This window comes from Sporobolomyces salmoneus, assembly GCF_050403485.1.
Source record: "Sporobolomyces salmoneus JCM6883 DNA, S_salmoneus_JCM6883_v1_ctg17, whole genome shotgun sequence".
In the NCBI taxonomy this organism is placed as follows: Eukaryota; Fungi; Basidiomycota; class Microbotryomycetes; order Sporidiobolales; family Sporidiobolaceae; genus Sporobolomyces; species Sporobolomyces salmoneus.
Window position 1 is genome coordinate 216,568 of NW_027481146.1, and position 18,845 is coordinate 235,412.

The 18,845-nt window shown below is 50.3% G+C and overlaps 7 protein-coding genes across 7 annotated transcripts; 3 read left to right on the forward strand and 4 right to left on the reverse strand.

The window, feature by feature from the left end:
• Positions 1-180: 180 nt before the first annotated feature.
• Positions 181-1,681, forward strand: JCM6883_002731 (uncharacterized protein; the record flags this gene model as incomplete). The annotated part of the gene is made up of 2 exons (XM_076631503.1): positions 181-183; positions 245-1,681. 2 exons carry the CDS (start codon positions 181-183, stop codon positions 1,679-1,681), a joined length of 1,440 nt encoding a protein of 479 aa, XP_076488564.1.
• Positions 1,682-1,869: 188 nt separating this feature from the next.
• JCM6883_002732 (uncharacterized protein) lies at positions 1,870-5,107 on the reverse strand (the record flags this gene model as incomplete). Its single annotated transcript, XM_076631504.1, has 9 exons — positions 1,870-2,299; positions 2,362-2,601; positions 2,666-3,169; positions 3,229-3,361; positions 3,435-3,681; positions 3,751-3,885; positions 3,950-4,338; positions 4,407-4,758; positions 4,826-5,107. 9 exons carry the CDS (start codon positions 5,105-5,107, stop codon positions 1,870-1,872), a joined length of 2,712 nt encoding a protein of 903 aa, XP_076488565.1.
• Positions 5,108-5,570: 463 nt separating this feature from the next.
• On the reverse strand, positions 5,571-9,931 carry JCM6883_002733 (uncharacterized protein; the record flags this gene model as incomplete). The annotated part of the gene is made up of 9 exons (XM_076631505.1): positions 5,571-8,081; positions 8,142-8,201; positions 8,260-8,313; positions 8,389-8,647; positions 8,730-8,850; positions 8,921-9,115; positions 9,188-9,277; positions 9,347-9,381; positions 9,447-9,931. The coding sequence occupies 9 exons, from the start codon at positions 9,929-9,931 to the stop codon at positions 5,571-5,573; spliced, it is 3,810 nt and encodes a 1,269-aa protein (XP_076488566.1).
• Positions 9,932-10,158: 227 nt separating this feature from the next.
• Positions 10,159-13,261, reverse strand: PAN3 (PAN-complex poly(A)-binding subunit PAN3; the record flags this gene model as incomplete). The annotated part of the gene is made up of 11 exons (XM_076631506.1): positions 10,159-10,209; positions 10,290-10,506; positions 10,571-10,669; positions 10,746-10,975; positions 11,070-11,479; positions 11,560-12,028; positions 12,105-12,350; positions 12,419-12,563; positions 12,639-12,797; positions 12,877-12,911; positions 13,211-13,261. 11 exons carry the CDS (start codon positions 13,259-13,261, stop codon positions 10,159-10,161), a joined length of 2,112 nt encoding a protein of 703 aa, XP_076488567.1.
• Positions 13,262-13,693: 432 nt separating this feature from the next.
• JCM6883_002735 (uncharacterized protein) lies at positions 13,694-15,114 on the forward strand (the record flags this gene model as incomplete). Its single annotated transcript, XM_076631507.1, has 3 exons — positions 13,694-13,785; positions 13,937-14,029; positions 14,154-15,114. The coding sequence occupies 3 exons, from the start codon at positions 13,694-13,696 to the stop codon at positions 15,112-15,114; spliced, it is 1,146 nt and encodes a 381-aa protein (XP_076488568.1).
• A 599-nt stretch (positions 15,115-15,713) lies between these two features.
• On the reverse strand, positions 15,714-17,307 carry JCM6883_002736 (uncharacterized protein; the record flags this gene model as incomplete). The annotated part of the gene is made up of 2 exons (XM_076631508.1): positions 15,714-17,243; positions 17,305-17,307. The coding sequence occupies 2 exons, from the start codon at positions 17,305-17,307 to the stop codon at positions 15,714-15,716; spliced, it is 1,533 nt and encodes a 510-aa protein (XP_076488569.1).
• Positions 17,308-17,509: 202 nt separating this feature from the next.
• Positions 17,510-18,620, forward strand: JCM6883_002737 (ribonuclease III domain-containing protein; the record flags this gene model as incomplete). The annotated part of the gene is made up of 3 exons (XM_076631509.1): positions 17,510-17,908; positions 17,967-18,276; positions 18,352-18,620. 3 exons carry the CDS (start codon positions 17,510-17,512, stop codon positions 18,618-18,620), a joined length of 978 nt encoding a protein of 325 aa, XP_076488570.1.
• Positions 18,621-18,845: the final 225 nt, after the last annotated feature.

Sequence of the window (18,845 nt, forward strand, 5' to 3'; positions counted from 1 at the left end):
ATTCTAGTCGAAAGTTCGAAGGTGATCTCTCATGATATATTCGTTGGAAAAGGTCGAAACGTAGTGAAGGGAGAGGGCAAGAGAGACCCGAAAGGAATTCTTCATCTCTTTCTCCTTCTTCCGCACTCTCACCTCATCGAAACGGCCTTCCGAGTACTTGGAATAGCGAAAGTAGCGGTCATGGTGAGTCCAAGCCAGACTTACACGCCTAGAAGACGCTAATCAACTCCATTCGCTCCATCAGTCAACTCGAGTCGAAGTCGATCATCTCTCCCTCCTCCCGAACGAGTTGCTGTGCGACATCTTCGACGAAGCCTACGCCGAGTCTCCGAGCCCACGAGAACCCCTCTCGAAACGTCTTCTCCCCTTCTTCGAACGCAAACTCTACCATCGAGTCTCCCTCTCCTCTTTCCGCCAACTCGACTCGTTCCTCGAAGCAGTTTCGGGTCAACCTACGAGGGGCGCGCTCGTGGCTGAATTCGAACTCGGTGAAGATTGCGCGAATTCGAAGTTGACTGGTCGCCTCGAACGTCTCTTTCCTCTTTTGTCGAATCTTCAACATCTCGGTATCGCACAAGAGCTTTATCGGGGCGGCAGTCGATTCAGGAACTCCTTTGCGACGCTCAATGTCGAGTCGGTCACGATCAAAGCACGTTTGCTAAGAGGAAATCGGTCGATCGATTGGACTTGTTTCAACTCCGGATTCCTCAACGTCTTCACCTCTCTGTCAACTCTCACGATCATCGAATGGCGCTCAACCGAGGTCGCAGAACCGATGGCGATATCCAGCCTACCTCGTCTCACAACCCTTCGAATCAAAGGACCCGGAGCGATAGAGTCATCCGTCGGAAACCTCATCAAAGCATGCCCGTCGCTGCGTCACTTCGAATTGGTATACCCGGAGTCCCTCACGGTCCCCGGGTCAACTTTCTCGCTCCTTCCGACCACTCTCGAATCTATCAAACTCGAGGGAATTGACTCGTACCGTGACCTCCAACGCTTCCAAAACCTCCGTTCCCTCGATCTCGGTAAGGAATGTTACCATCGTTGGGTCCACGAGAAGATCCTTCAACTTCCCTCCCTCGTTAGTCTCCGACTCGGGCCAGGTCACTTCCGTCCCTCCGAATTCACCGAGCTCGTTTCAGGTCCCTCTCGTCTACTCAACCTGAAGAGAGTCACGTTAGACTTCGACGTTGGCCATCGAGGCAAAGTCACCACCGATTTCGCTGTAAGTACTCAAGATTCAAGCACCATGAACGATTGGATCCTGCCTGCTTCCCCTCACTACGGCCTTTTCGGCCCCGGCTCACTCCACTACGGGTCAATCCGACAATGTATCGAAGTAGCAGAGAGTAACGGAGTCAGGATCGAAGGCACAATACATGGCTCACTCGCCACAACCGAGGATTACTGGATTGAACGAAACAACCGTGCTGTCGTCTCTCTCGCCGAGAACAACAACGCCCATCAGTACGATCACTTGAACGACCTTCGCGAGATCCGTACCACCGCTGCTTATGAGGAGATCACCCTTCCATCGCTCGACCTTGAATTTTTGGACCTCAGTCGCCTCGAAATCGTCAAAATTGACCTCCCCGCACGAGATTGGTTCGTCTTGAATTTGAGGAACAAGGGCGAACAAGAGAGGGAGGAGAGAAAGCGAGAATGGAATCATCTTTGAAGAATCGACATGAGCTCAGAACTCGATCACAGTAAAGTAAGTCACTTCGCACTCTGTCAACTCTTTGTAGCTGACACTTCTCTCTCTCTCTCTCGCGCGCGCGCCTTTGTTGTACTAGGACCGCTAAATAGGCAAATCTATGCACAGACTTCGAATGCAAACCAAGAAAACTACTTTCCCTCTTCTTCTCAAAGTTCATCCTTTTTGTGCTCTCCCTTTGTCGTTCCGTCCCCTTCCTCCTTCTTTGATTCTACCGGTTTCACCTTCTTCGCTCTCGGAATCTTCTTCTTCGCTAGCTTCTTCACTTCGTTCTCCAACTCTTTGATCTTCTTTTCCAAATCTGCGACCTTGAGAATCGGATCTTCGTGACCTTTCAATTTGTCTTGTTTCTTGATCAAGCCTTCGAGCCAACTAGTCGCGTTCGAAACGAGTTTCGTCAAGTTCGAGAGTTCATCCGAGGTGAATCGTTGAGGAGCGTCTGATGGAGCGGAGGTTTGGTTCGAAACGGCAGAGGAATGGAAGTGAGTCGAAGAAGAGATGACTTCTCGGAGTTGGGAGATCAAGGAAGGTCGAGAGGAAGCTTCGGTCGAGCGATTAAGGATGTGCTTGACGAGTTTTCTGTTTGCGAGTCAAAAAATGAGTTTCAAACCTTCCTTCTCTGAGTTGTGTGGGTTACTCACTCTAGTTCACGTTTCTTATCCTTCAGTTCATTCGTCTTTGCACTCTCCCCTTCATCCCACAACCATTCGCCCGTCTTGTCGTTCATTTCGCGAATCGATTTCCGTTCACTTTCGATACTCGACGAAACGAAATCCGATTGATCGAGGAGATCTCGAACTCGGTACACGTACGCCTCGAGTCCGTTACGAGCCTCCTCTCGAGCGAGTTTACGTTGCAGTGAAGATTTGGCTTCTCGGAGTCTGAAGAAAACGAAACTAGACAGTGAGCCGTGAATCGTCGAACACTGAGAAAGGAAAAACTCACCTTTTCTTGACCTCACTCTTCTCCTCTGTACTCATCGCACCACCTTCGATCGGTTGAACAGTCTCCACCGACAATTTCGTCTTTGCCGGAGGGAGTTGAGATTTCTTGATGAATTCCTCCAATTCCGCCCGTTCTTCCTCCGTCAACGTTGACTTCTCTTCCTCTTTCTCCGTTTCTCCAGTTGCCTCAGCTTCGTTCGCTGAAGTAGTCGTCGTCGAAGAAGAAGCGGAAGCGGTCGAAGAATCCTTGTTCGATCCAAACTTGTTGAACAATCCTTTCAATTTATCCGTCATCCCCCCTTTCGCGCCACTTGACCCTCCCTCCTCGTCATCCCCTTCTCGGAGGACGAGAAGTGCTTTCCCAACTTTGATGAGTCCACTTTCGTCGAGTTCGATCGTAACTTGTACGGTTGCGTTCCCTTTTTGCTCGAGAGTGAGGTTCGAAGTGACAGAGGAGATACCGTTTAGAGTGGTCGAGAAGAGATGGGAGGGAATGAGGGCGTCCCTGTAACGAGCCAGAGATCGTGAGCAAGGGAGATCGCATGAGAGAAGAAGGAGACTAACGAAGGTGATCCAGTTTTGCGGTAACTGAAATCGAGCGAGAAGTCCTCCGATTTGCGAAGAGTCAGAGTCTTCTTGTTACCAGTCTTGGAGTGAGCAGGGAAGAGATGCTCCGTAATGATGCGAGGTTCGGAAGCTGCGTGAATCGAGACCAGAAACGCGTGAGCTCATTCTTCCATCTCGAGTGAAAGCTAACGAGGACGACTCACAACCCTTCGAGTTCTCAGCTTGGTAAGCGACATCGATCGGGTAAGGGTAGATATCTTGAACTCGAATATCCTTCGTCCTGAATCCTCGAGTGACTCCCGCTCCGTAAAGCCCAGCTCCGAGAACCGCTGCTTCATCCGCGTTGACGTTCTTCGCAATCTTGTCTTCTCCTACAAAGTTCGAGACTGCTTGTTGTACCATCGGCACGCGGGAGGAACCTCCAACGAAAATGAGGGAATCAATATCGCTCTGCGAAAATCGAACGTCAGCCAAGTTTCGACGGCGAATACATCAAACACGCGAGTGAACACGACTGACGAGGGAGAGTTTGGCAGTATCAAGAGCGTCTTGAATGGGCTTCGTTAGACGAGCGATAGTGTCGGCGGAACGAGCTTCGAGTTCTTCACGAGTCACGTCGAATCGGAAATCGATATCATCGATCAAGCCTTCGATCTGTCGAGATAATAGTAAGGTAACCCGCTCAACTAGTCAAGGCTAGATGGAACGATCGACTTACCCTAGCTGAAGCGGCAGTATTCGCCGATAAAACTTGTTTAACCCTCGTAGCTTCCTTCGTCAATTTCGCCATAGCTCTCTTATCCTTCCTCACACTCTTCCCCTGTTCCAGTTGTTTGCCCGTAGTCGCCTCGAACCCTTCAATCATGATTTCCCTCACTGTTTCATCGAAGACGTATCCTCCGACATTGACATCGAATCCGAATCCGTGCACTTCGACGGCGGTCGCGTTACGCAAGACGGGGGTTTCCGAGAGGGAGAGAGGATCGGGAAGCATTGCGGATTTGAAGGAGACGAGAGTTGTGCGAAGGGAACCGGAACCGAGATCGTAGATGAGATGGTACGAAGGGGAAGGAGGGAAAGTGCGAGTCATAGCGTAATTGACCGCGACTGTCAGACGATCCCTCTCGCGTTCGTTAGTAAATAGCTCTGACGAACGGGAAAAGAAAGTAGCTGACCGGCAGTTCCATCGTTCACGAGACCGACAACTCTCAATCCCGCGATATCTGCCGCATCCATGATCGACCTCCTCTCTTTCTCTCCATACCAACCCGGTACAGTAAGTACCGTTTCCCTCACTCCTTCCTTCGCCTGTTCCTCTGCCAATTCCTTCGCGAACGTCAATTGCATCGCGAGTAACTCTTCAACCGGGAACGTCGCAGAAGAGGTCGAAACTGCGGGAGTACCTCTTTGCGTCGTCGTTTGAGGGGTCGAGAAGAGTCGAGAATGAAGTTGGGATTGAGGATGCGAGGAAGGATGTCCAACGAGGAGTTTGACGGATGAAACGGTATCTTGAGGGAATCGAGTTGCCTTTTTTTCATGCGTCTCTCTCAGCTAAGTCAGCTTGTATTTAGAGAGGGGTTTGTGGGAAACTGACCAAGTTGACAGCATCTCCTCCAACGAATCGATCTTCCCCTCTGATTGAAACCAAAGTTGGTACTTTCCGTTTCCCTTCTTTCGTCAACAAGACATCGAACGGTACACCTGGTTTCACTAATGATGCCTTGAACGAATCGGTACCGTAATCGATCGCGAGTAAGGACGCGGCGGAAGCTGATGGAACAAATGTCGAGAGTGCGAGGAGAAGTGCCGAGAGGAGAACGAGGAATGAACCTCTCCGCCTTGTCGAACTGCTCCGTGTTGTTGTAGGTCGTACCATCTCACGATGGCCTGAAGCGAAGAGTGAAGAGAAAGAGATGAGGTGGAAAGAATCTTTCGAGCTCGCTCAGACTTTCTTTGACACGTCACATCGTTTGAAGCTTTGAAGACGTGTTCGATTCGTTTTTACAAGTGGGAAAGCGAGAGTTTGTGAGGATTACAACAATCAGGTAATTTCGGAAACGAGTTAAACTAGAATCAAGGAGAGAGAGAGAGAGAACGAACGAACGAAAGGAACGAAACGAACGAGAGAGCCGGGAGAACAAACGAGGTGCGAGAGGCGAGAGAGTCCGACGACGAAGGTAAAGATAATGGAAGAGAGTGGGTGCGAGGTATGCAAAGAGAGGGAGTGAGCGAAGAATAGGGAAAGTAACGACGCGGTGAATACAGAAACACAAAAACGAAAACGAAAACGAGAACCTTTGCTTGCTTGCTTGCTTGCTTTGCGTGTGTTGTTTGTTCGTTCAGACGAGACTGTTCGAAGTCAATGCGAGTGTGGGCGGGGTCGAATCTTCCTTGAGTGCGACTTTCTTCCGTTCGTTTTGTCGAGCTCGTTTCGCGGCGTGTTTCGACCGAGGTGGAGTCGAAGGAGTCGAATCCGTATTCGACGACATTGAGAGCATCGATAGACCGTTCATGAGGATCCGAGGACTTCCCGAGTTGGAAGAGGCGGAAGAAGCTGAGCTCGACGAGTTGACGTTTCCCCCGTTGAGCGAGACTTCGGGAAGAGGGGAAGGAGAAGCGGGTCGAGGGGTTCGATCGAGATCAAAATCGTCGTCTTCGGGAGATGGAGAGGCAGGAGCAACGGGGATAGCATTGAAGAGAGGCGAGAGAGGTCGACAAGCGTAAACGGGAGGAGCTGGAGTCGGTTTCGCAGGAGTAGGAGGACTCGTCGTCAAAGTCGGAAGAGCTTGAACGGTTTCGACCGCTTTCTCGGGAATCGATTCGGTCGTAGGAGCTTGTGATTGATCTTCGAGTGAAGGTGAAGGTCCCAAATTCGCAATCTCGCATTCCTCCTCCTCCTCCTTTTCGAGTTCTTTCGAAACTTGCTCCGATTCGACGACTGAAGTCGATCCCTCTTCTTCTCGAGCTCGTTCCTCCTTCTCTTCCTCCTCCCGTTGAGCAGCTTCTACGTCCTCCGATTTCGGTAGCGTGACCTCAATCGCTCCAAACAAAATACTTTCCCTTCCATCGGGACCCATTCTCGTTTGAGGTACACTCCTCCTTCTCTGTCGATGAGCCCTCTCAGTAGTCGGAGTAACCATGACGTGACTGAGGTGTTCGAGCGGTGTCGGATAAAGATGAGCTGTTGATCCATTGGTAGTCGAAACGAAAGAAGGTGGCATTCTCCCTCTCATCATCGTCGTCGTCGATTCGTACTGATTCGAATCCAGTTCGAACTCGGACGTTCCCTCATCCTCATTTTCCTCTCCCTCGATTCCCTCAACGACGTTCTCATCTTCTTCTCCCGTCAATCCGAAACTTCTCCTAGCTCCTCCTGTCCCTCTTCTCGTTTCTCCAGTAGCAACCGGTTGCTGTCCAGTCGTTCCTCCCATTCCATACGGGTTTACCCCCCATCCCCCACTCCCACTGAGGTACGCTGCACTCCCTCCAGAAGCGTGGTAATGAGCGTAAGAAGGTAACGGTAACAATTCGGGGAAGTTTCCAAACGTGATTGAACTCGCTCGAGCTATTCGTTCTCGATCTTCTGCTGGGAAGATCGGGGCTGGTAAGGGGGAAGTCGAAGCGAGAGAAACGTTTGGAGGGTATGGCGAGGAATTGGGATTGTAGGCGCCGGCGGAAGAGGAGGAAGGAGTTGTGGTTGAAGAAGAGGAGGAGAGGGAAGAGTTTAGTGGATAAGCGGGAGCTGGAGCGACGGATGGAGATGCGTAGAGGTGGGAATACGAGTGAGGTTGGTGAGAAGAGGAGGAAGAAGCGTGAGCGTTTCGAGGAACCGATGCGTGTCGAGCAACACTAGTCGAATTCGAAGAAGAAGGGTAATTCGAAGAAGCGTATCGATACGGTGTTCGACCAGAGTAATGCGAGTTTTGATTGTGATACCCTCCTCCTCCTCCTCCTGCGCCGTGACTCGTGAAATAAGCCGGAGTCAAATCGGGACTCGAAGGTGCCGTCAAAGAAACTGTTGTTCGAGGTTGAAGCGGCGGTGCTGGAGAGACTGAACCGGCGTCACTCATCGAGGAAGAAGGAGGGTTTTGGAAGAATCGATGAAGGTCGTAAGCACCGTTTGTCGAAGATGAAGAAGAAGGAGCGACGATGTTTGTTCCACTGCCACTCGAGGTCGAGGTCGAGGTCGGTGTCGCGGCTGCTGGATACCGTTCTTGCGAGCTATCGAATGACAGTCTTCGATCGTGCTGTGAATCTCCTGCGACTGAAGAAGCGACGGAAGAGGGAGCAGTCGAATGATACGATTGACCGGCATTCGAGGGATTCGTTCGAGCGGCGTAAGGAGAAGGTTGAAGATGCTGTCTCCTCTGTGGTAATTGAGCGTTCGGATGTAGGTTGTTCCCGTTCTCGTACGCCTGGAGTTCCTCCGAATTTCCTTTCATCGTCGTTTGTTGCTGCCAACCTGTCTGCCCTGTCGAGACTACTACCGGTTGACCCTGTATCGGTACATGACCATACTGCTGCTGTTGCTGAATTGGTGAAGGATGGTGAGCCGCCGAAGGAGGAGGGTGTTGGGGACTCGGAGCTGATCTTCTTCTCGGACTCTTCGAAATCGGTAAAGGAGTAGGTTGTAAACTTGCAGGATGCGAAGAGTGTTGCGGTTGCGGTTGCTGGTATTGAGGTTTGTGATGGTGATGATGATCTGAAGGAGCGGGATGAATCAAGAGGAAATCTTCTCGTTCGGCGCAAAGTTCGTTCATGATTGAAGTGACTCGATCGGCGGGAGTTTGGGAATTCCGTGGTGAAGGAGTCGTGAGGATTCGAACTGCTCGCATGAACTCTCCTCGAATCTATTGACCGCAAGGAGTCAAGAGAAGTCGAGAGGAAGCGAGCGAGAGGAAAAATCTCACGGTATATAATCCATCTTTCGTCACTGTTCTTGCGACGTTGTAGTCGAGAGCGAAAGGATCCTAGGGAGAAGCGACGAAATCAGTAGCCATAACGCATCTGACTTGAAGTCTTTCTCACCTCTATACAGAGTTTGTGTAAATCCCTCACGATCATTTCCGGGTCAAACTCAATCTGTACCAAACACTCAACCTCATCAGCGCTCTCGTTCAACAGCATCGACATAAGAGAGAGAGAAAGTCAACTCACATCTGAATTCCAACCTTTCTCCTCTTTCCCCAACGTACCCTTCTCACTCCTAATACTGATCACACTCTTCGCATAATCGAAACTGTTTGCGAAATACTTGAAGAAATCGATCAACAATTCCCCCGTCGTCGATTCAACGTTCTGAGCTTGCCACACGGTCGGTAAATTGTTGAGGTCGTCAAAGAACGAAATGTCGTGTCCTTCGTACGTTAAATCTTCGAGGGGAACCGTGGTTGGCAGTGGAAGTCTTTGGAGATTACTGTGATGAGAGTCGCGAACGAGACGAGGAATGAGTGAAGGGAGAGAGAGAGAGAGAGGAAGGAGGAGAGGAAAGGACGAACGGAACGACGGGAGGTTGTTTGACGTGAGAAAGGAAGTGAATCACGAGTAAAACGTATCCATATGAACTCAGAGTACCCCGATACGGATTATTAATCTTTCTCCTCTTTGTCCACACCTTGACTGTATGAGTCGACAAACCCCGTTTCTGTCAACCTCTCGAATGACAGAAGAATTGGAAAAAGGGACTGACGAAAGAGTACCAGTGTCCGTAATCTCGGATCAACCATAGCATAAGTAAGTAACAATCTCGTATTCTCCAACGCCAACCTATTCTCAAACCCGATATCACACGCCATCCCTTCCGGAATCGTTCGAGTCGCAGGCATGTTGAGTTTGATGATCGGTATTCGAGCTCTAGGTAACATTTTCACGTAGAAATTCGTTTCTACCATCCATCTCACTCACTCAGTCAGTGACATAGTATGAGGCAGAGAGAAGGGGGAAGGGAGAGACTGACCTCGCTCGATCAAAGTTCCTAATTGTTCAACTAATTCTGAAGGTGCTCTCACTGGTGCGTCTTTCCCAAGGAAACAGCACAGATCCATATCTATAACGCTCCGACTAGTCAGCTCGAGCAGTCACGGACCATATGAGCGAGAGAGAGAGAGAGACTTGCCTGAATTCTTCAAAGCGAATCCATTCGCCATTGACCTACACCCCACTCTCTCTACGTCAGCTCATCCGGTCAGTCCAAGATAGAGTAAGTGTGTACTGACCCAAAGGGTAACAGTTTCGCACCAGGCGAGATCTGTTGTACCAATTTCTCTAAATATTGTCTCGCCTGTTCCTTCGCCTGATACTCTTCCGGTTGAGGTACGACACTCGGAACGAAATTCGCTTCCAAATATTCCGACAGTACGGGGGCGTTCGAATAAGTTGGATCGGGGTTCGAAGAGGGGGATCGAAGCCAATATGGAGCAGGGTAACTCGTTGAAGAAGGATACACGCTCCCTCCTCCTCCAATCCCATTCCCATTCCCACTGCTTGTTGATGCACTCGTTGTTGAAGTGTTGGGTGTGGGTTCAGAGGGTAAAGGAGTCGAAGAGGGAGAGAGAGTAGATGGAGGAGGAGATGAGGACCTCGACGAACTCGAACTCGCCTGGTGTTGCTGCTGCTGCGACGACGAAGAAGAAGGATTCATCCCAGATGACGTCGGTGTTGGTCGAGTCGGTGAACTCGTCCGACTAGCGGGACGAGACATTTGAGGGTGGTCGAAAATGTATGGAGAATCGAGAGAAGTCGCTCATCTCTTTCGCCGAGGCAGAGTCTCTCTCTTTCGCACGAATTTCAGTTCTCTCTCCGTGATTGTGGGATTGGAATAGGATTTTGCATTGTTTTTGGGTTCAAAGGGAATATGCCAGAGCTACTCGAAGAGAAATATCTCATAATCAAAACCCTTGACTTTCATTCGTCGAACAATTATATTCGCTAGCCAGTTCTCGAAAGATCGGCATAAGCTCCTTCGATAGCATTCTTCAACTATCCACCCCACTCCACTCATCATCAGCACCCGTCTTCACACCACGCGACAAGGGAGAGAGGAGGTTTTGATGACTTACTTCTCGATAACTAACGATCAAACAACTCGCTTCATCCCTACTAACCAACATGATTTTCTCCTCGACCCCACTATCCAACTTGTTCAACTGCGTCAAAACGTGACTCAAGTCCGTCACGGGTCGTCCAGATTCATCGACTTGATGGAAAACGTAATCTCGGAATAATTTGATTAGGTATCGATCTCCGGTTTCGGCCCATCGGGGGTCGTGATCAAACCTGTTCACGTGAGAGAGTCAGTGAGAGAGAAGGATGCTGGGAGGGAAAGGAAGATGGGACGTACTCGGGTCGTTCGTTAATGAAACCGAATTTGCATAAAAGTCGGACGAGTCGACCATTCTCCAATTCTCTCATTAACTCTCTTTCGATCGTATCCTCCGCTCTATCATCACACCATTCTCATCAGTCCCTCATGCCCAACACAACACAACGAGAGAGAGGGAGAGAGAGAAACTTACACTAAACTCGAATTCAATTCATCGACGACCCTCGTACTCATCAACGCCATGACTTCTTCAATCGTCTTCCTCGGTCCAGGTTTCGATAACAAATAGAGAACGACGTTTTTTAAGTCGGGGGAATACATTCTCGAAATGTGATCGACCGATTTCGGGAGGTTGTGAACGGCAGAAGGCGATCCACACGCGAGGGAAATGATTAGTTTACCGAACGAGAGGAGATCTTCTTGCTATTTCACGATCACAATTGAAGGGGAAGCGAACTCGTCAGTCACTCACGCACAGCCGAAAGAGAGAGGAAGAGGAGAGAGAGAATGAATTTACTTGATAACCACTAGTATTCTGACCTCCATCCCAAGTCAAACAATCCATTACGCTCGCTCCTCCCAACCTCACTCTATTCTTCCCCGTCACGAGTACCCTATTCACTTCGATACTCCTCATCGCCAATCCGTTCTGATGAACGCATTTCAAAGCCGATCCGATTTGAACGATATAACTCCACAGGACTCTTTCGGGTAGGGAAGGAGGTCCTCCTGCTCCACCATTGTGAGCGGGAGAGGAGGAAGAGGAAGAGGAGTTCGGGAGAGGAGTCGAACGAGGACCACGGAAGGGAGTGTGGGTCAGTGGAGATGGAGTAGACCATGGGTTTGGAGGGAGTGTTGCGGAAGGAGAGAGGTGTGCTTCGTAGAGAGTTTGAGAACACGGGTGGAAATCATATACGAAGATGATCGCTACAAACGAAAGATGAATTTCATCAGTTCCTCTTCCCGAATATTCGACGCGAAAGAGAGAATAGTTTGAGAAAACTTACATTGATCCGAGAAAGCTCTCGTCGTAAAAGCTTCTCTAACGCCTACCAATCCGGGATGTCTAACCCTCGTCCATTTCTCTACACAAGCGATCGCCTGTTCATGCGGTAACCTAAAACCTTCGACTCTCCTCAAGACATAACATCTCCCTTCCGTTTCTTTCCACGCTTTATACACCGTCGACTTGTACCCCGCGAATCCACTTCCATTCGGTAGAGGAGCACTCGAGGAGGGAGCAGGGGAGGAATCGAGAGGAGTTAGACCCGTGTATCCGCCAACTTCGTCAGGAAGGGAAAGGTCGAGAGGAGGAGTAGATTGTGTAGCTTCGGATTTCTGATTCAAGGATATGTGGAGAGCGGGAGGAAGGAAGAAAGTAGTTGTAGGGGAATGAGCGGCCGAAGATCGAGAGAGCGCAGAATGGGGATGATGAGGTCGAGTTGAGGGTAATGGGTGATACAAATGATATTGTAACTATCCACAGGCGCACAATCATCAGTCTACGTTGAAGGGTGGAAGAGTAAGAGAGAGAAGAGAGCAAAGGACGAACGGGTTGTCTAACGAATCCCATTCCATGATTCAAATGACTCAAATGATGCATCCCTCCACCTAAATGCATCCCATTATTGTAGTAAGCAGCTTCTGCCGCCGCTTGAGCCGTAGCAGAAGTACCGGTACTCGAAGGTAATCCACCGTTTTGACCGGGAGGCGCGAGAGAATGAGAGTAGTTCACGTAAGGGTTCATCGTTGACGAGGAAGGGTCTTGAGAAGGAGTTTGTCGATATTCAGGTGCATTCTAGAGTCCGAGCGAAGAGATTCAGTCAAGGGGAGAATGAGAGAAGAGAAGAGAGAAAGAGAACTGACGAGATCCATCGCTTGTTGATAATACTCTGCCATCCCTTCCGCGCTCGCTTCAATCTCTTCAGGTTGTTGTTGTTCTTGTTGTTCTTGAGCAGTAGTTGTTGTACCAGAAGGAGTGAAATAAGGCGCGTCTTCCGAAAGTGCCGGTCTATCGAAAACATCCTCACCTTTCAATCAGCTCGTTCGCCCACTCGTGACAGACAGAAGGAGGGATGAGGCTCACGTTACTGTTCTACGAGGAACAAACTCCGCTGCACCAGTAGTTAAAGCGGATGCTCCTCCAGCAGCCGAGAGATTGCTTGAATTCGTATTCGCTCCTCCGGGAACAAAAACGGCGGCTTTCGCTGCTGATGCTACTGATAACGTCGAAGCATTCGCGGAACTGCTCACGAGCGTACGGAGTGAGCAAGAGGTTAGCGATCGAAAGAGAGATGTAAACGCGGAGAGGAGAAACAACTTACGGAGGAGCTGGACTAGCGGGTGCAGAAGGAGGAGCCTACATCGAGTAACATCGTCAGCTTCGAGTAGCTCTAGAGAGAAGGATGGTAGAGACTGACGGGATGATCAAACGAGCAACCTTTCCCCTCGAACCGACAACTACCATAGATCAACGCGTTCCTACATACTCTCGGGGCTGCTGCTACTCACTCACTCATTCACACCATATCAGCTAATCACTCTCGAGCAGGAGAGAAGGGGAGAGTAAGAGAGAGAGGGTTAGAACTCGCGTTTAATCGTTTGAGCTGGTTGAGAGACGGGAGAATTGGGAGATGAAGACGAAGGAGAGGGTCGTACTATTGGAATAGCGGATGAACCTCCTCCTGAATGGGTGGGCGGTCCCGGCATTTCTGCAGAGATTGTTGGTTGATCAAAGAGGGCTGAGCATCTCTATGATTCGCGAACTCAACGTTTCGCAATGGATTTTTCTTCTTGGTTCGTACGACTTGACTACTTCCTCTGTTTCGCTACAATACTGTACACTGATTACGCAGCTAGTAGCTGTTCTTGGCCATAAATTGTGAGACAACATCGGCAAGGTGACATCAAATTCATTCATTTCCCATTTCTCTGTCTTTGCTTCCTTCCTCCCCGATCCGATCCGCGACGTTCTATCCCTTCCGCCTTTGCCAGAGACGACTCCCTCTCGATCGACCCAGACCCCTCCGACAGTCGCGAAAGAAGGTTCGGTCGACCTTCCCTCCTCCTTCCAAGCTTCCGACATCGACTCGAACGATTCTTCAAGATCGACTTGCACAAGAAGCCAAAGAAGTTTGAGGAATGTCGTTCACTTTACATCAATTCGACGCGAACACGGCCGCGCCAACCAGCATTACCCGATCACTGAGTCCTAGCCCGACTACTAGCTCAAGGTTAGTTTGTCCTCAAACGCCGAACTCTTTTTTAGTTATTCTCCCTACCCCTTTCTGCCTTTCTACCTCTCTCTCCTTCTGTCACACCACCTCACTCTCACCGTCGTATACATACGGGAGCTGACAAGATGTCGGGATGGGGAAGTAACAGTCCGAATATTCCAACTTCAACGAACGGTGAATCATCATCTTATTCGAATTCGACTCCTTACGATTACAATTCTTCAGCGTTCACCACTTCATGGTACGTTCTCGCCTTTCCTCTCCCTCCTCCTTGTCGTCCGTTCCGAGGAGGAAACCCCGTTTACCCCCTTTACCTCGGTCTCAAAACGTTTCGAGCTAACCCTCCCTCCCTCGGCATCCCATAGGATCACCTACCTAGCGATCATCGTCGTCGCTGGAGTACTCGTCGCCCTCATTTCCTCCCGATACTTCTACATCCGTCGTTACTACGTTCGTCCCTCACTTCGAGCCTACTTCCTCCCGAAATCAGGGATCCACATCCCGTTCCTCCGAATCCACATCGATGGTGCACCGAACCGAACGGTAGTAGGGACAATGACGACGTTGGATGAAGTTTATGGAGCGAGTGCTGGACAACGAGGAGAGAGACGTCGAAGGCGAAGAAGAGGGAGACAGACGGTGGGAGAGACTCTAGGACCGGGAGGTGCGAGGATAGGGGAACGGGATCAGGACGATGAATGGGATGAGGAGGAGGAGATCGAGAGAAATGGGGCTGGTGGAGAGAGGGGAGAATTACCCATGTATGAGGCGAATTCGGGTTTACCGGCTTACGCGGCTCCTCCAGTACCCATGACGACGATCAATAGGACAACGACGAGACAAGAAGGGGACGAGGTCGACGCACTACCTACCGCAGCTGAATACGAAGCACTTTCGAGAGGGAATCGAGATGGAACGACAAATAACAACTTGCCGACTTATCCTCCTCCCGTACACGTTCACGGCTCGAATTCGCTCTATCCGACAGAACCTCCTCCTTCTTTCTCTCGCGCGAACTCGGGAGTCTCGACTCGATCACGAAGGAATCCCGTTGTCGACGTTGCAAACGATTCAACCTCGACTTTCGAGACTAGCCCGGACGATGACGACGATGAGGAGAGGAGAAGAACAAGGGAAGAAGATAGGAGACAATCTACCGCGACGGCAAGTTCGAGCGCTTCGAAACTCGATGACGACGATCTCGAATCGATCAAATCAACTCGCAAGGATTCAGCAGCGACGGGCTCGAAAGTGACACTCGGTTCTTCGACTTCTACTTCTTCAACGGATCAAGAGAAGAAAGAAGCGGACGACAAAGCTCAATGATTTCTGTCTCTCTCCTCCTTTCGTGACGATACCCGCTTTTAACTTACTCGTTCTGTAACTCCATTCTGCCATGTCGTATCCCCCCCCACCCTGTAGCCCTTAGAAAGACCCTATCTCCTGCCTACCCCTTCTCTTAACGTTCTTGTTCACGAATTCCTCAAGGTTTCATTCTGTTTCTTCATTTGTGCATTCTATGTTGGAAACTCGATACCACTCTCACGCTCAATCTCTCTTTTCGGACGATTGTCGAGAGTCGAAGGGTATCAGCAATTTGAGAGAAGTTATCGAGAATGGACAGAGTTTAAGCAAGTTGAGGAAGATCAAAGGGTTAGACAAAGAGGAGAGAAAACCGGCAAAGAGGAAGATTCCGAGAGCGAAGACAATACAGCCAGCACAGACATAAGGAAGGGGACCGAGACGGGTCAACAACAAAGAGAGAGCATAGTAAGGATAAATTTTTAGGGAAGAAGGAAGTAATTTCTCAGTTTTCATTCGGACTTTGTCCTAGAGTCGCCTATATTGCTCTCTTAGCACGACTGCGTCGAGAGAGAAGAGTCAGATACAGAGGTAGAAGAGAGCCAGAGTCAAGAGAACTCACTTTAATCGAGTCTGAGCTCATTCATTCTCTCAACAACGTTTCCATTCTCACTTTCACCCTCCTCGACCTTCTCCTCCTCCTCCTTTTCATGGGCCTTCTGATCAACTTCCTTGTTCCGCAAAGTCAAGACGAACCAATCTCGTGCGGGGAGGTCAATCTTGACGATTTCGAGGCGACCCAGATCTAGAGAGTCGAAGTCGAGCGATGGAAGGGGGATCTCCTGACGAGCAGCGGTGGTACGGATCTCGCGAAGGTCGTTCAAGTGAATGTTCTGATGGTCGATGTTTTTGATCTCGGCGAGAGAGACGACTGCACGGTTGTTCTTCTCGATCCAGTAATCCTCAATCATCGTCAGTGTTGCGTGAACTGTTCCTTCGATCCTCGTCCCGTTGCTTTCTGCTACTTCGATGATTCGTCGGATCGCCTGGTAGTCGAGGAAATAGGTGTCGTCGTTGCAAAGACGTTGCGGATGAGCTCGAGGAAGAATCCAACCCCTCATTTTGTTCGTATATCGAACGGTCCGTGAAAGATCGGTGACTCTGCCTCTCCTGCCGGTGTCGAAGTCTAACGTGACTCTCTTGAGGTTCATGAGACAAGAGGGGCCTGAAAAGATCGAGTTTGATTGGATTGCGTTGAACGGACCTGGTCCAAGGCGAAGGTTGACGAGGGACGGAAGCTGGAGGATCTCCTCGTGGACGGAAGACGAGTAGCACTCCTCGCCGAGATCGAGAGACCGGAGGTTTTTGAGATGGTGGAGGTCACGGCTCGACTCAATTCCCTCGAGGACGAGAGACTCGAGACTGGATGGAAGGAGGGAGAGAGCTGAGCTGGATATCGTGCGGAATTCCCGGTGTACCCAATCGAAGTGACGCAGCGAAGGACACGCTTTGATCAGGTCTCCGATAGATGGATCTATCCATTCCAGTCCTTGTCCCGCGATTCGAAGGGTCGTGACTTGAGACAGGCTGGATACTGCCACTTCCGCTTCGATCGTAGCGGGACTTGAATTCCTTGAGGCTGGCGATCCGCTGACCGTGAGAGTCGAGAGGGAGGGGAAGGCGGTGAGGAAGCCGGAGGAGAAACAAGTCCAATCAACCGACTGCCTTGCTCTGAGCCAACGTACCCCGATTGTGACCGATTCGACATGTGTGAGCGTCTTGAAGGAATCCTTGAATTGATCTTCGACTCGGCCAAATGCCTGCGTAATACCGAGATGTCGAAGATTCGATAAGAGAGGGAAGAGGCGTTCGAGGTGTCCAGTCGACTCCGCGTTGGCGCATCCGTCGCCGAGCTTCAATTTGACCGCGAGCTCTCCCTTCCTGCATTGACTCGAAACTGCTTCGAGGAACGAGTCGAGCTGTCGAGAGGAGGAGAGGGAAACTCGACGAAAGAGTTGTCGTTCGAAGATGGGGATCAGACGTTTCGATAAGGGTTCTCGTGGGATCGAAGACTCGGCGTAGGCTTCGTCGAAGATGTCGTCCAGTAACTCGTTCGGGAGGAGGGAGAGATGATCGATTCCGACTCGAGTTGACTGACGGAGCAAATAGAGGTGATCAGCGTCTTCGAGGCGTGTAAAGCCTGTTTAGACTCACCATGGTAGCTCCCTGAACTACTTTGAAGAGTCTCCAAGGTGCTTCAATGAGGTGGGAGGGAGAAAAAAGGAGAAAGAGATGAAGAATTCTTTTCGAGATTTCGAGTCTCTTCCCCTCTCTCTCTTCACTATTCGACCTTTTCCAGCCATGGCGAACGATGTCATATAGCTCGAATTCTCTGCGTGCGACTCGCTCAAGTCTCGCGATGTTTTGGGCTCGAACCGCCTTATTCGACTCGGGACTTCGTTCTAGCTTGAAAGCTCACGGCGTTCTCACCACAGAAGCCCGCAAGATCGCGAGACCGAAGCAACAGGACCCCAGTATCGTAGCACCGCTCGGTTGGTACGACCCTCACTTGAACTTTGATCCGACTCGACTCCCGGCTCTTCTCGAGATTCCCTCCCACGAGCTGCGCAAGCAAGCCGTACGACACAGTAGTCTTCACGTCGAGAGTGGACGACTAGGCAGAGACCCTCTACCTCGTTACAAGCACGAGATGCGTGCGTACGAAGTATTGGAAACGACAGGAGACGCTCACCTCAACGGACTTGTGACTCGAGCTTTGCGCCAATGGTATCCCGAATTGGCTTCCGGAGAATTTGTCGTGAGTGTCGATTCAGAATCCTGCTCGCGACACTTCTGACAGCACTTGAAAACTTTAGGAACTTCGTAACCGCCTCATTCGAAACGATACTCTCGCTCACATCGCGCTCGCCTACGGACTACCGAGCAGACTCGAGCGTAATTCTTCACGTGATTACGACAAGAGTCAATCGGTTGCCGCCGATATGTTCGAGGCTCACGTTGAAACGCTCGTCAAAGACAAAGAGATAGAATTGGGTAAGATCGGTAAATGGCTCTTCAAGGTATTCTCTCCGAAGGTATGGACGAATATGGACCAAGTAGCAAACGATTTACGTCGACTGCGATTCGAACAAGACGAGCCCCGATCAATCGAAATTGGGGAAACTGGTACGAGCTCTCATATCTCTCTCGCTCTGCATGATCTCATGAGTCTGATCAGTCTCTCACTCTCTCTATCGTTAGCTAAATCACAGAGTCTCAAAACCTGGACATGCAAACCTTGCGATTCTGAAACCGACTCGATCGCCGTCAAGCCCAATTTCGTTTACAATTACTCGAATACCAAAGGATGGCACGCGCAACTATTCGTCGGAGACGAGATGGTCAGTTGTGGACACGGAAGTTCGAAGAAGGAAGCGAATTTGGCAGTCACGGTCAATTTGATTCTCGGTTTGTACTCGAGAAGAATTACAATTCAAGACTGCTTCCGACTGATCGCGATGAACCATTGACGTCTCGTCGGGCACAAGAGATCTCGTCGAGCTGATCGCGGGACGAGAGGAATCGATCTACATTCGAGGCCAAATTGTGCTCAATGTACCGAGTAAATCAGTACTCTCATTGACGAGGCGAGTGATTAGTTTCGGGAGATCTGGCAGCTGGCGTTAACGTGGTCCATTCGAGTAGTCAGAGCGCAACTTCGTGGCCGAAGCGCAAAGAGTGAAAGCAGACGTGAT